At 37.6% G+C, this 14,713-nt stretch overlaps 1 protein-coding gene and 1 long non-coding RNA gene across 2 annotated transcripts; both read right to left on the bottom strand.

Moving 5' to 3' along the window:
• Nucleotides 1-1,727: 1,727 nt before the first annotated feature.
• On the bottom strand, nt 1,728-2,637 carry LOC133727852 (uncharacterized). The gene is made up of 3 exons (XM_062155249.1): nt 2,490-2,637; nt 2,237-2,383; nt 1,728-2,141 (listed from the first exon to the last, which is right to left on the bottom strand). The coding sequence occupies exons 1-3, from the start codon at nt 2,565-2,567 to the stop codon at nt 1,854-1,856; spliced, it is 513 nt and encodes a 170-aa protein (XP_062011233.1). The 5' UTR covers nt 2,568-2,637; the 3' UTR covers nt 1,728-1,853.
• Nucleotides 2,638-4,127: 1,490 nt separating this feature from the next.
• On the bottom strand, nt 4,128-5,396 carry LOC133727950 (uncharacterized). The gene is made up of 3 exons (XR_009855463.1): nt 5,111-5,396; nt 4,567-4,691; nt 4,128-4,454 (listed from the first exon to the last, which is right to left on the bottom strand). It is a non-coding gene; the product is annotated as an uncharacterized LOC133727950 (long non-coding RNA).
• Nucleotides 5,397-14,713: the final 9,317 nt, after the last annotated feature.

Raw genomic sequence — 14,713 nt, forward strand, 5'->3', positions numbered from 1 at the left:
AATAGTTGCCTACTTGTACAGAAGCTTCCATTGATGGATATGGCAATGAAGCCCTAGCCTGCAGTCCTGGACATGTAATATTGTCCGGATTAATTGGCAATTGAATATTTGAAGTGAGATCCGGATAGTTTCCGGTAGGGTAATATTCCAAGAATGAATTTGAGGATCGTACGTTATACATTCTTTATGTATCTCTTTAATTATATTTACTATAATTCTATAAACATTTGTTTATCTCTGCATTTCATTTCAGAATGCAAATGAAAATTTTACGCATGCATGATGAACAGTTATATATAATTAGTTTACAAATAGATTAGAGTCATTATTTACTTCTGATAATTGGAAAGCTTGAAATAGGGAAAATATACGATTGAGGTCACTGATCTTCCATGCATGAGTCATGAAGTTCTAATTGAAGCTATAAGAAGAAAAGGATAGATGACATATATATATATATACAGGGCCCTTCCCTTTTTTTGGTCTTTTTTAGGGATAGGGCATTAGATCAACTTTTCGATCATATTTTGGCATCTCAACCGTTCAGTTTTTAGGTCTTAATGTGTAGATCACCTCTGCAAATTTTCAGCCAAATTGATTATCATTAAGGCATTCAAAACTGCGATTTACAATTATATGTATGAACGGTTCAGGTTGGACAGATTCGGTTCGTCCATTGATTTAATCTAGTTCGATACCTTAACGATCACCGATTTGATTGAAAATTTGCAGAGGTGATCTACACATTAGGACCTAAAAACTGAACGGTTGAGATTGAAAAATGTAATCGAAAAGTTGGTCTAATGCCCTATCCCTAAAAAAGACCAAAAAAGGGATCCCTTAGTGGAAGGGCCATATATATATATATATATATATATATATATATATATATATCAGATCCTATCCAGAGAGAAGTTTTGCTTTGAAATTAAAGTGCGCATTTAGAATTTAGGGTCACTTTTCAGTAGCATATCCACATCCTCGACCGTTAATTTCAGATTGAGACCGAAAAGTGACCCTAAACTCCAACCTCACACGTTAATTTCAGATTGAAGCCTCACTCTGGATAGGATATATATAGTCCTTCTATGCTAAGAAGCTTCTTAAATTAGCTCACGGTACGGATTTCCATATTTTGAGTCTCTCAGAATTGGGGTTGATTGACCCAGGATTCTCTAACTCTATAGATCTCGTCAATTCTAAGTTATTACTTGCTTTGCAAGGCAGGGTAAGAGCGTAGAAAATCTACATAGGAATTGATATTATATAATTAAAATGTAGCTGAAATATCCATAAGCTATAGCTTGGTTGCCAAAAATCTTTGGTCATTGTTAGTTGGTACTTTGGGCTTGTCTTTTGTTTTACTCGAGTCAGTCTAGCGTTGCCTTGTGTTTGGGCTTGGCATAATTGTTTTTCTAGCTTTATTAGCGAGGACAAGTTTCATTCCAATAGAGAGTTGCTTTCCTCAGCTTAATAGGCTTCTTCAAGAGTTTCCAAGCCCACCCCCTTCACAAGATATCATTATTTCTCCACATCTAAGTAAGAAATTCCAGATTAGACCAAATTTCAGATGCTCTCATTTGATATCTTTTCACCACTTTACTCAAGCTTGAATATATTTACTCAATTGGGAACCTTTTTCATCTTATCGAAGATTTTGTAATTACTACTTCGGCAATGGATGAGTTGTCATTGAGGTAAAAAGAGTAAAAGATTAGATGAAAAATAATATGTATGAGAAACATACATGTACCAGAATCTTACTCAACAAATACATATATTACATCACAACACACAGAGTTAATCAGAAACGCATACAACAGTTTAAGTCTTCATGACATTGATGATTAGCACTAACTAGTTATTAAATCAACTTCGTCAGTTGCGGCATTAATCTCGCTTCTGGTGGCCTTAATAATTGCTTGGGTCACATCTGTCACATCCAGCTTGTATTCTTGATTTTGAGCTACATGAGCTGCAATGGCTTCCATGGAAAAGTAACTATTGCAGGAAACTTTAGCTTGCAGAATATTAAGACCCATTTCATCAAACGCTTCCAAGATTGAAACCAAAGTGTCTTCTGCTTTCTCGCATGTCACTCTTACATGAAACCCTTCCTCAATCTTCTCCACCTTCACTTCCTGTCCAACATAATCCCTAAAGTGATATACTGAAAAGAAGAAATAGGTAGTTAAAATGAACAAATCAAAGTTTAAAGGTCGGGATTTGTTCTCACCTCGGGCACATGAAGATGTTTAATTAGATCTAAGTACTTTGTTTTGATGGCCATGAGATCTAAGCACTCTTTGTGGGCTGCTTCAAGCTTGAGTTTCAGTAGGTAAATGTGGAGCATAGCATCCATGACAATTGAACTCTTCTTGATCTTCATATATAAAACACGTAACAGTGTATTTAAAAGGTTAGAAGCAGAGAAGAAAAGAAGCATATAGCTAAAAGGGTGGCCAGTGATATATTTTTGCAGTACGTACGGATTTCCTCCTGGTAAGGCTCCTTTGAGTTTGAAGCTTTCGGCGCAATGGCAGTCTCTTCCTCACCCAAGATCCCATCTTCCTCACTGTTTCTATCTCTCTTTTATGTTTCAACTTTGAAATTTATGTATAGTGAGATACAGTATACTGTGTGGGTTAGCCTGGCTTTTATAGCTTGCCGAGAGGGAGGAGGGAATCAATTAATTAATTATTACAGTATGGGGGCATGTCTTGAAATCTTGAATTTTCGAGATATTATCTTCTTGTCTTATATGAATTGGCAATATTGCAGACTCTATATTCATCAAAGGTTCGAAAGTTTGAAAAATGGATGAAATGGAATATTGTAAAAACAGAGTGAATTCAAGTGTATAACATCTAATGCATGCTGTCAGAAACCATTTCTCATCCTTACATATACAGGTCCGGTATATAATGGCCTGGTGAGGTTGCAAATTGTCGAGCTTTTTCTGTATCAGTCGTATATATTTTTTTTTCTCAGATGGTACAAGACACTTGAGACAAACCAAAGTTCATCATATAGTGCATATATGTACTCTTCTAACAAGCCAACTGAAATGGTTTTGCCTGCATTCAAACTTTTTTCAGATCTGTCTTTGGTAACTATACATGATGTAGGACAGAATAGACTAGAAGGCGAGTAATTAAATAGGTGAAGTTCGGTATAAAAATCTTGCTAGGCGCCTTCGAACTTGCGTTTTAAGGTTTTAATTAAGCGAATTAACTCGTGTTCTATTCCGACATACGGTTTTGAACTACTTGTCCGTTCGTGTTGAATAAGGCTAGGATTTCTCTCTCAAGTTATTAGAGTTTTAAGAGAAACAGAGTTCAAGTGTACGTATATACTGTTGTGCAAAAGCAGCAAATAAATCTTACATACGGGTCCAATAATGCTGACTCTATGTCTATGTAATTACCGTTGATCAATACAATGGATAATTTTCGTCTCTCTCCGCTGGTGATATTGGTGTTCATTATCCTTGGGTAAGCTCAATCATTTAATAGGTGCCCTAGCTATGAGAATAATAGGCCTGGGCATAGTCGGGCCGGGTCGGTTTCAGGCCCAGACCGAAGTCGAACCGATCCAATCGGAAATCCCATTTATGACACCGAACACCATATTGTTGCAAGCTTGGGCCGAAATTTCGGTTGGGCCGAATTCCAGAATCGGGCCGGGTCGGTTTCGGTTTTATTATGGGCCCAAATTTTCATTTTCAAGCCCAATGTGAACCTTGTTTTCTAGGCCTATTATAGTCAATCTTCAGCCCATAATGACTTTTTCAGTCTATTTTCACTCTCAGTCTTTCACAAATGTGAAGAGAAGCATCACAAAATCTAAGCATCACTAAGTCACTAACATTACTGCCATTACAAACATTATTCAAAATCCAAGCACTCAAACTTGCAAAATCTAAGCATGAATCGATGATAACCTAAAATTTCAACCATAACTCATAACATAATAACATCATAACTCAGCACATCTGCAAATGCAACAATCATCATTATCAACATTTCAAACCTGCAAATGCATCATCCTAACAGTACAAGCATGTAGCAAATGATAACCATTTCAAAATTCAAACCTGCAAAAGACTTAAACCCAAATCTAAGCAATTCAAACGAATCAAACCTGCAAATTATCAAACCTATAATTTTAGACATCACCAAGCAGTTCAAGTGTCCAACATTAGCTAACTAAGTTCAAAGCAATGAAGCTAAATAAGTTAAGTTATTAACTTATTACAAACCGAATAGCTAAATAAGTCTTGCTGCAATGCTGCCAACAGTCTTAACACAGTCCAACAGAAAAAGAAAGAAAGTAGTAAGCATTGTAGGGAAAGAAAAAAAAATTGCTGCCATCAAAAACAGGCCTTCAGCAGCTCAACTCATCATGTCATCATCACATTTCCTCAGATGCGGTGACCTGAGTAACCCCTGATTCTAGTTCAAAAAAAAGAAAACAAATAAAAGAACATGTATTAGACAAAAAAACTAAAAAAACATATGCAAATAGTCAAAAACATATAATGACTGAAATTAAACAAACTTTTACCTGATTCAAGCTTTTCCAGCTCACCATACATCTCCAACTCAGTTCTAGTAGGTTCTTGATATAATGGAACAACTCTCATAGCTGCTGCAGGATCCAGTTGGAGCTCCTTGAGTTCCTTCCATCATCTGCAAAAAATATAGAACACAATTTTAGCCTCAGCTGTTCTAAAAAGGCAGAAGAAACAATTTCTTTAAGACTTTAACTATATTCAGTAAGCCAATAACAAATGAAACAAATCATGTTCATAATCTGAGCAAACAAATCAAAAATAAAGTTCATGACCTTAATCCCAACAAAAACAAATCAAGTCAGAAACAAATCAAAAATCAAGTTCATAATCTGAGCAAACAACAATAAAAAACAAATAAAGTTCGTGACCTTAATTCATAATCTGAGCCCACAACAATCAAAATTCAAAAACAAAACCCACAAACACCAACAATCAACAATCGGTTGCAAAGTAGAAACCAAAGTTGTAAAACCCACAAACAATATCAGAAAACCCTAAATCTAAATTCCTAATTTGACTAATTTCATCACATACCGGAGCCCGGAGAAGAGAGAGACGTCGGAGAAGAGGTAGACGTTGGAGATGGCTGAGAGAGACGTCGGAGATGGAGATGGCTGTGTGGGAATCGGAGATGGAGAGAGCCTGAGAGATACGTCAGAATCGGAGATGGAGATGGCTGAGAGAGACGTCGGCGATGGAGATGGCTGACAGAGACGTCGGTGTTCGTTCGGAGAGTTGAGAGAAACTGAGACTCTGAGAGAGTGACTCGAGAGAAACAGAGAGTGAGATCTGAGAATGTGAGATCGGCTGTGTGGGTAAAGGGGGTGGGTATTAGGTTTTCATTTTCATTTAGATTCAGTGAGGTAAGGTGTACTGAAAGAAAAAATACACCAATCAAATATTGACACATAATATAAATTATATATTTTTAATATATATTTTTCAAATCGGTCGGGTCGGTCTTAAAACGGTCGAAAATGAGTTCAAAACCGATTCCGACCCGCATACAGTCGGTTTCGGTTCGGAAAACCTGAGTTTTTTCCTTCCTTTATTCGGTTCGGAAACCGAACCGTATTTCTCGGTTCGAAATGGTCGGAAAACCGATTTTCATTCAGTTATGCCCAGGCCTAGAGAATATAGTGTTAATTATGAAAAGAAAGAAAAAAACTATAGCTAGGGAATATATATAGGGGTCTAGTAACTAACCCTACCCTCAATTGGGAGGAATGACAGGCCCAAGACACCAACATTAAGACAATATGTTCATTGTTGGTATTGAAAGAGTTACGAGCAATGCCAAAGGAGGCAGGTTGAGGCAAGCTAGCCAATGACTACGCAGTGCTATACTATATATAAGCAATAGCAATAATACAGAACTGGAACAAAAAGGAATGGACTACAACAGCTATATATATACTTGTCCCACACTTTTACGGTTCAAATATGCATGGGGAGTATTCGAAGTAAGAAAGTGATATGCAGAGGTTTCATATATAAACATGGGTCAGAAACTGAGCCAGTCAATAATGAAGAGGAGGAGGAAGCTATAGACAATAGAGACAAGCATTACAGTACGTAGTGCTGTGTTTATACAAGCTAGTCTCTTCTTTGATCATTCACGGGTCTATCGTCTGGTTTCGGTTTGTCTCCCCCTGCTGTGCTGCTTATATAATTAATGCAGGCAGTCCAATATTGTTTACTACTGGCCGCAGCAGCTCACATGCTCGACACGACAACATACTTCTGTTTTATTCTTTATCTCGTTCTTTCCCCTTTGGTAGGGGTAATCCAAATGCCCTAATTCCAAATACAAGATATCTCCCGGGGCAATGACAATGATAGTTCAATGTGAAAAAGTCGATCACAACATAAAGCCTCTTGTTATATTATTATTATTATTATTTTATTTTATCAAGGATTGATTTTCATGGATTGCCAGAAAAAAAAAAAAGGAATTTCGATAACTTTGAATAAGACTTGCATTTAACTATTTAATTGTGAAAATGTAGCCTCATTACATTTCAAGAGAAAAGGACTGACATGGAATCAACTAGAGTGGAAAATGTAGCCTCATTACATTTTAAGAGAAAAAGGACTGATCATATTTATAATTTAGTAAATAACACTAAACCAACCCAGCGTTCGAATGCAGAACATGAGGGCTCCACATCTTGAACGTTTCCGTGAGGAGATCTAGTGCATCCACTGAACCACTTAAATGACTCCCGATTAATTTACTTTGATTTTGTGTTTATATAAAGAAAACCATTGGACTAAAACAGTAGACATTGATTCCTTCTTGCATGTGCAAGCTGGTAAATTCCAAACATGTAGCAGTATCCTTAATTCCTTGCCTATAACCCGTGAGAGGAGACATTTCATCGACTTCTTAATTGTATTTTTCATTCTTCATGTACGAACATGCATGCACAACACATGAACAAAACCAAAAGGCAAAAAAGCGATTTTGGATTTCAGCATGAGCACAGTTAAATCACTCTTAATATATACATACCTAATTGGCTATTTTTGTTTGTTCTGAGCTAAGTTAGCTATGTGGTGCTAGACAGAGTAGCGCGTTACCTCTCCTTTTAGAGGACGGTGGTCCTTTTTATATGTCTCCTAGTTTAAGATATATCTCCATCCTTTAAGCTCGGGTTCCAATCCGTTTTCCTTGTCCATTTGTGCTTGACATCTCTCTCTCATTTGCTAGCTAGACTAATGCTTGTGAACCAGTTTGCTTTTTACTTGTTCGTCCATGGAATCCAGATACACTATCGCGTATCATGGAATTTCTCAACAGTATGGTCTATACTATAATTAAATGAGACTTAAATTTACATCTGTGCGGTTAAATTTAATTATTGAGGCCAGGTCCGGCGTGTGTCGAGTGCGGCCCGACGGGATATTGATGTAGATGATCCGAGTCGGGGGTTGGGAGGCCTTCCTTTCATTGTTTTCAGGTGGCGGCGGTGGTTGCACAGAAGAATGGTGCGTGGCCGAGGGTGGTTTTCCGTCGTGTGGTTGAGGGGCGCAATCGATCTGGACTCCGGGTTTGTGGATGGATCCAACTCACAGATCGTGTGGAGTTTGGATGTGATGTGGTTTCGGATTGCATAACAGCAGGGGGCGGAGGGAGTCACAGCGCAGGGATCGTTTTGCTCGGGCTCTTGAGGGATGGGGTTGTGGCGGTGGGCGATCTGATCTGCTGGTGTTCTTCCGGTGGTGACTGCTACAGTCGTCTGGGTCCGACAGCAACGGCGTGGTGGTCTGTGAGGTGCAATGGTGGTGGACGGGCTGGATGTGGAAAGTGGGCTGGGGTCGATGCTTGGTGGGTGTTTTTTTTTTTTTTTTTTTTTCCTTTCATTGTTTTAGGTCGGGTGCACTGCAGGTGGTGGCAGAGACAATCATCACTTTGGCCTTCCTGAGGGTCGTTCCTGCCTAGTTTCGAGTCAGCACAAAGTCTGTCTGTGGCATAGACGAGCATTAATGGCTTTCTAGGAGGTCTTTCCTGTCAGGAGTTGGGTTGGAAGTGATGGCGCTTTGGAGTAGTGGTGGGATGTAGTGGTGGGATGACGGTGTTGGGTTTTCTTTAGTCCTAGGTCTGACTGTCCAGAAATCCCCTTGATCGGGTTCGAAGCAACGACAAGTGTTGGCTTGGTCGATCAATTGCTGGCCAGGTGGATTCTGGGTGGGAGTTGGTGTTTTTGGCTGCGTCTGCTCCAACACGTTTTGTTGTTTCTGCCACAGTGTCTGGTGCCAGTTTAGTATTTTAGTTAAGTTTTTTAGTATGTTTGGAGTCGGGGCCTAGTTTGGCTTCAACAGTGCGTCAGTATAGATGTCCATTTTGACGTCTAAAGTGAGGAAAGTTTCGGTTGAAGCTTTTATCTCCCATTCTCATTGTAATCTTCGTTTTATTAATGAAGTTCTTATTTGATAAAAAAAAAAAAAAATATTAAGCGGGTCATTGTTATAATTAATACAACCAACTATCCAAGAAGCAGATATGCAGACTATCCAAGGAGAGGAAAACTCCATAGGATCACAAAAACACGAGAAAGGGTCGCCTTATGTCCATTCATCCAATCAAAAGTCTCAATACAAATCTTATATGTGTCTCTATTTTCAGTCCCATAATACTTATATAAATTATTTTAAATACTTAAAAACTTGCAAACGGGCATATTTCTAATGGTCCAACCGGCAACCGCCATACTGAAGATCTTCTCTAAAAACATACACAAATGGTGCACAAAAGGGATCTCATCAAGCCTTTCTTAGGTAAACGCTAGGTGCAAGGATAACCCTAAGCATGAGAAGTGTATCACACACCCATACAAATATTAAGGGGCGTACAATCAAACATGGAGTAAGAATTTACTCTTGTTAAGGACAAACAACAAAATTAAGAAGCATAATGAGATCGCTTTTGTTTTGTGGAGCCTTCTTAAGAAGCATAATGTGGAGCACATACGTTGAAATAATGGCGTGCCAAAACATCAAAAGAGAAAGAACATAAATTAAGAAGAGGCAGCAGCCTCGAGCTTCCGCATTTTATGAATCTGTGGCTGAATTTGTTCCCTGGAAAGAATTATGCTATGAATATATACACTGGATTGGGAATAGGGACGTGGTTGAAATAATGGCGTGCCAAAAGATCAAAATAGAAAGAACAAAAATTAAGAAGAGGCAGCAGCTTCGAGCTTCCGCATCTCTTATGAATCTGTGGCTGAATTTGTTCCCTGGAAAGAATAATGCTATGAATATGTACACTGGATTTGGAATAGGGACGTGGGAGTTGACAAGACTGAAGAATATAAATGTGTGTGTTTCTATATATATATATATATATATATATCTATATATATATATATATATATATATATATCTATATATATATATATATATATTTATATATCAATTATAGATCAATTCTGCAAATTTTCAACCAAATTGATGAACGTTAAGGTATCGAATTAGATTAAATCAATGAACGAACCGAATCTGTCCAACCTGAACCGTTCGTGTTCATAATTGTAAATCGCAGTTTTAAATACCTTAATGATTATCAATTTGGCTAAAAATTTGCAGAGATGATCTACTCATATATACCTAAAAACTGAATGGTTCAGATGTGAATATATGATCGAAAAATGGATCTATCAAAGAAATCCTCATATTTATTTATATGCGAAGGTCCTTAGCAGAGAAGGATTTGTGTGTGTGTGTCTCTATATATATATATATATATATATATATATATATATATATATATATATATATATATATATATGACATTGCAGGGGAGGAATTGAATGTGAAAGCGTTTATCCCCACGTACAAGGTATTGTCCTAAAGGATATCCTTTAGAACTCAGTTCTGGGGATATTAACTGAGGCCAAACTTTTTTATTTTGTAAGAACATATAACAGTGATCGAATTCAGTCATACCCATTGAAGAAACAACTTTAAAAGTTACACTTCACACCAGCTAGTCTTCAACCATTCAATTTTTAATCTGATATATGCATGTGTAACATATTATGTATTTATATGTAGTACGTTGTGGAGATATAGTATAAAGGACAAACAAATTGAGAGCATCGATTTGTTATGCAGCCACGAACCCTCGAGTTTTTTCTCGAGCAAAATTTACTTTTCATGTTAGGTCCATTTGGCTGGTCCTGAAAGCAATATTGAAGGTGAAAGAGATACATAAGGAACATGCTCTGGATCTTCCATCTTATAACTCAGACTGATTAGCTAGGTTTTTTATATTTACTTTTCAAAAATTTCAAACCATCGACCTTAGTTATAGTGTTTCACTTGTTTAATGATGCATTTTTGGTTTGGTGAAACCTAATTAATCAAGACTATTACTGTTCATTGTATCCCCAAAGAAAAAATAAAAACTTCAATTAGTAGAACCAATCAGCTTTTCATAAAAGAAAAAGAAAAAGAAATAAATAGTAACACCTTAATGAAGAAGTGCAGGCGCGCATAAATTCTACACCATGAAGTTGGGTGATTTATGGATAAAGTCCCTGGTATGCTTTTCGATCACACAACGAGAGCATTGTTCCTAGGATCCAGAGCATATGCTTTCCTCTAGCTTTTGATAAATAGCACTCTCCAGTGTCTACAATTCTGCAACTTTGAACATTTGCTTGGTGCAGTTGCATAGATTACAGAGCAAATTTTCCTCTGGCATGTAGCCACTTACAATTAGAAATGCTTCTGCTCATTCATCACCGATTAGCATTGCATTATCTTCTTGTAGTGTGTTCTATGCCAAAGGAGATTTGCTCGGCAATTCTTCTGCACCGTTTTGCTTTCTTACTAAGCAAATAATTATTAAGGAGAATTTTTGTCCATGCATGCACAGTTCTTATATATATATATAGAGGCCCGATCAAGGGCGGACGTCCGCACTGTCGCTAAAGTGCGGACGTCGACAGCGGCGCAGGGCTTGCAGGAGGGAGGCCGGAGGCGTCCCGGACCGTTCTGGGCACTGTTCGAGGTCAGAGGAGGTCGGGCTTGCCGGTTTCTGGGCAGCCACCTCACCTGCAACTGCAGGTTCTGTGCAGCACCGCAAAACCCGTCGCCGGCGACTCCACCCGACCGCAGACCCCTCCGCACAACCCCTGGCCTCCCTCCGGCAAGCCGCGCCGCGCCGTCGCCGCTCGATCGAGGCCGGAGCAGCGACGTCCGCACTTTTTCTGGGTTGCGGACTTCCGCTCTCGAACGGCTCCGTATATATATATATATATGTACAAACTGTACTAGTACCACTTAGAGATGATTGCTGGTATTAGGGTTAGTGTTGGTATTGCAGTCTTAATTCTAATTTCGTCAGCACTGCTCATGTTTAAACAAATAAAAAAATCTTTAGCAGTAATTAATTGCGTGATCATAAGTCATAACTAATGCTCCGGGTCCTTAATTGTAAGTGGCATTAATTTGTTTTCTTCTCTGTAACGATTAGTGTTGATCAGTAGTATGGAAACTAAAACTAGGCATGCATGCATGTCTTAGTTTTTACGAATTTTTCATGACATGATTTCCTAAAGAGGAAAGTGTGGTAGTTCAATTTATTATATATATATATATATATATATATATATATATATAGTGAATGTTGTGTGCAGGTACATATATATTACATGATGTGGGTCAGCCGAAGCTCCTTAATACGTTCTAAGATTTGGATCACTGGAGCACTGGCTTATGCCAAGAATATGACTCATTTCCAGATAACGAGCAAAGATTTGTTATTGCAACTTCTACCGTGTAACTAGAAATGAATGAAGGTGATACAATCATATGTATTTGATTCTGTAAGAGTAGTACGTTATAAATTTTTAGTCTTTCCTGATATTTTCATGATATCCTAATCCATGCTACTCAGGACCTATGAATCATCAGCTAGTTTAGGTGCACCATCGATCTTTTTACAACAGGAACAAGATTCTATGAATTAATTAATAAGCAGGAGGCTTCACACGTTCTCGATGCGAAAGCAGCGAAATACTTTCAGTTTCAGATAACATATTCAAGCCGCGTTGCTGAGACAGAAACATTAACGACCACTATAAAACGATCTCGGCAACTCAAACTTAAACTAATTAACAGAAAAGGAAAAAAAAAAACATATGCTATATAAACACCAGTAAACGGGAGTAAGGAAATATCATGCTTATAGTTTTCATAAAATGGAGACAAGCTATGGTACCTACCATTATGAGATACCCTCATTTACAACTATTTGAACAAAAATTTACAAGTATTTGAACCAAAATTACAACATTGAGAACAAAAGTTACCATATTCATTTACACTATTTACAACATTGAGAACAAAAATTACAACATTGACAACGAATTTGTTCAAAACTTGTAAAAGTGTTGTAAGAGGTGTAATTACCATTATTAGAACAAAAGATTACATAAAGTAGGACTCAAATTACAATTTTGAGAACAAATTTGTTCTCACTTTGTAAGTGTGGGTATGGGATACATACCAGCACACTAGAATTTCCCCATAAAATGATGAGGAAGTATAAGTGCATTACTAATTATTTAGCATTAATTTTGAATGCAAGATCTTCTGTACGCAAGTGATCGATATTAATTTTCTTTAATCTACCACTCCTTTATACCTACAAATGCAAATCATGTCTGACTCTTTATACTCTTAGCTATCACATCATGTAATTTAACAGTAGTATAAGAAAAAATATGACTATCGGTGAAAAATAAAACTCCCTAATTTCTGATTGTTTAGTACTTAACTAGCTGCTCTCCTTCAAGATCAGGTTGATTCTCTTACAGATGTATGCAGATGTCTCATCACTAACAGACGGTTAACCTAATCCTCCTTGACTGCTAGCGAACTTACAGGGTAAGAGAAATTGCGGATCAATATAGTGACTAAGAACATCTATGAGCCGGAAAATCCACTGAGTCGCAGAAAGATCCCTGTTATACTTGGATGTCCTTTTATGGCAACTGCTAATACAATCATTGATGTTAAAAAGGGGTTTTCACTATGACAGTTGGTGATATGGGGGTTGAGTTCAGAAGCGAATGCGAGGGCAAATTAAGATTATACCGCCTCTTCTTCCAGATAAAAAGAGTGGGGAAGACGGATTGAACAGAAGGGTTTGATGGCATTTCGTCTCAGCAGGGCATCATCCGCTTGAAAGGTTTAGTGTTCTATGAAAACTGAAGGAGCTTCGATGAATAAGGATAAGAAAGAAAATATTCCATTTCATAAGCAATTGAAAGGAGAAAGTAATCTTCCCAAAAGTTTATATTACTCAGGCTAGAAGAGCAATACGTGCCGTGGGCAAAGAGGAGGATAGGTTTAGTCCCAAGCTTCCTCACAACAGAGATCAATTGATCTCAATTGATATTCCTGTCTACCCAAAGTGGTGGAAGGAATGGATATACTGAGTTACTGACAATGTACGTGCATGCATATTTAAAACAAAACAAAAGAATGGTAGAAATTGCTGGAGTTTCTGTTTGGTTTCTAGCTGTTCCTGCATAACTGAACATTAGGAATTTAGGAGTGAGATGATAAGTTGATCCCTGCAAAAATATACTGCAGTAGAATTGCTGAGCAAATCTCCTTTGGCAGATTACCATACCTAGCTTTCTAACATTGATTTTGTGTAGGTAGATAGAGTCTGCCAATAGGAGGTCGCTCAGGAATTCACCTGCAATTAGTGGCTCACGTGTATATTAATGACCGAAGAGCATTGTATATATAGTAGCTCAAATAACAACACCTTCAAGCTGCACACTGACTTGATATCCGCAGTGCATGTGTACAAAAATTTCATGACCTATAGAAGATCGATGGAAAGATATGTATTCATTTGTCTGTCATATATAATCATACACGATCGTGTTCTAGGAGTTACAGTGGTCCAACACTCCAACATACATAAGTTGTCCATCGGTCTATCCTTTGGAAACTCAACAAATCAGAGGGAATATTTATGTGGTCATTCTGTTAACATCTGGAACAAATGGTTTGCTTTTGCCCGAAGAAAATCAGATATATTCGAACGTTGATGGAGGAGATAACGGACGAACAGAGGGCAGTCTCTCTAATAGACGTTCTCCTCATCAAAGCTCAGCCACACTTTAATAATTAAGGAGACTTTTGGAGTAAGCAGATTAACATATTAATTATTTGGAATATTTAGATAAACGTCACTAGCAATTATTTCTTTAGCAAGGGACCGCTGTTAAAGTTTTACAGAGAAGCTTGAAGAAAATTGAAGAAAATGAAGGAGATGAACAATGCGTATGTATTAAGCTAAGCTCAAAGTAATTACAGAAAGATTAGGGCTAGATATTTATACAAAGAGAGATTACCAGAATCACTAATATATTGACACGTGGCAAGATATACAGCTCATTACTGACTAATATCTAACAGCTTAACAACATTTCTAACAACTTACATTTTTACTAGCTACACTGTAATAATACACAGTAACTATACTATGCTAAGTTGCTAACACGCTGGACCACCATGCTCAAGTATTATACTTGCATGCATGTTGGATATACGTACGTTGATCCTTGCGTATATATACAGGATAGTAGCCAATATATATACATG

The sequence above is a fragment of the Rosa rugosa genome, chromosome 2 (assembly GCF_958449725.1).
Source record: "Rosa rugosa chromosome 2, drRosRugo1.1, whole genome shotgun sequence".
NCBI classification, from domain to species: domain Eukaryota; kingdom Viridiplantae; phylum Streptophyta; class Magnoliopsida; order Rosales; family Rosaceae; genus Rosa; species Rosa rugosa.

What these genes read in the sequence shown, in the direction of transcription:
- LOC133727852 (XM_062155249.1), bottom strand. Translation starts at nt 2,567, where the DNA reads ATGGGATCTTGGGTGAGGAAGAGACTGCCATTGCGCCGAAAGCTTCAA. An exon ending in GCCTTACCAGGAGGAAATCC is followed by an intron (nt 2,384 to 2,489) that starts GTACGTACTGCA and finishes TTATATATGAAG; the next exon opens with ATCAAGAAGAGTTCAATTGT. An exon ending in AACATCTTCATGTGCCCGAG is followed by an intron (nt 2,142 to 2,236) that starts GTGAGAACAAAT and finishes TATGTTGGACAG; the next exon opens with GAAGTGAAGGTGGAGAAGAT.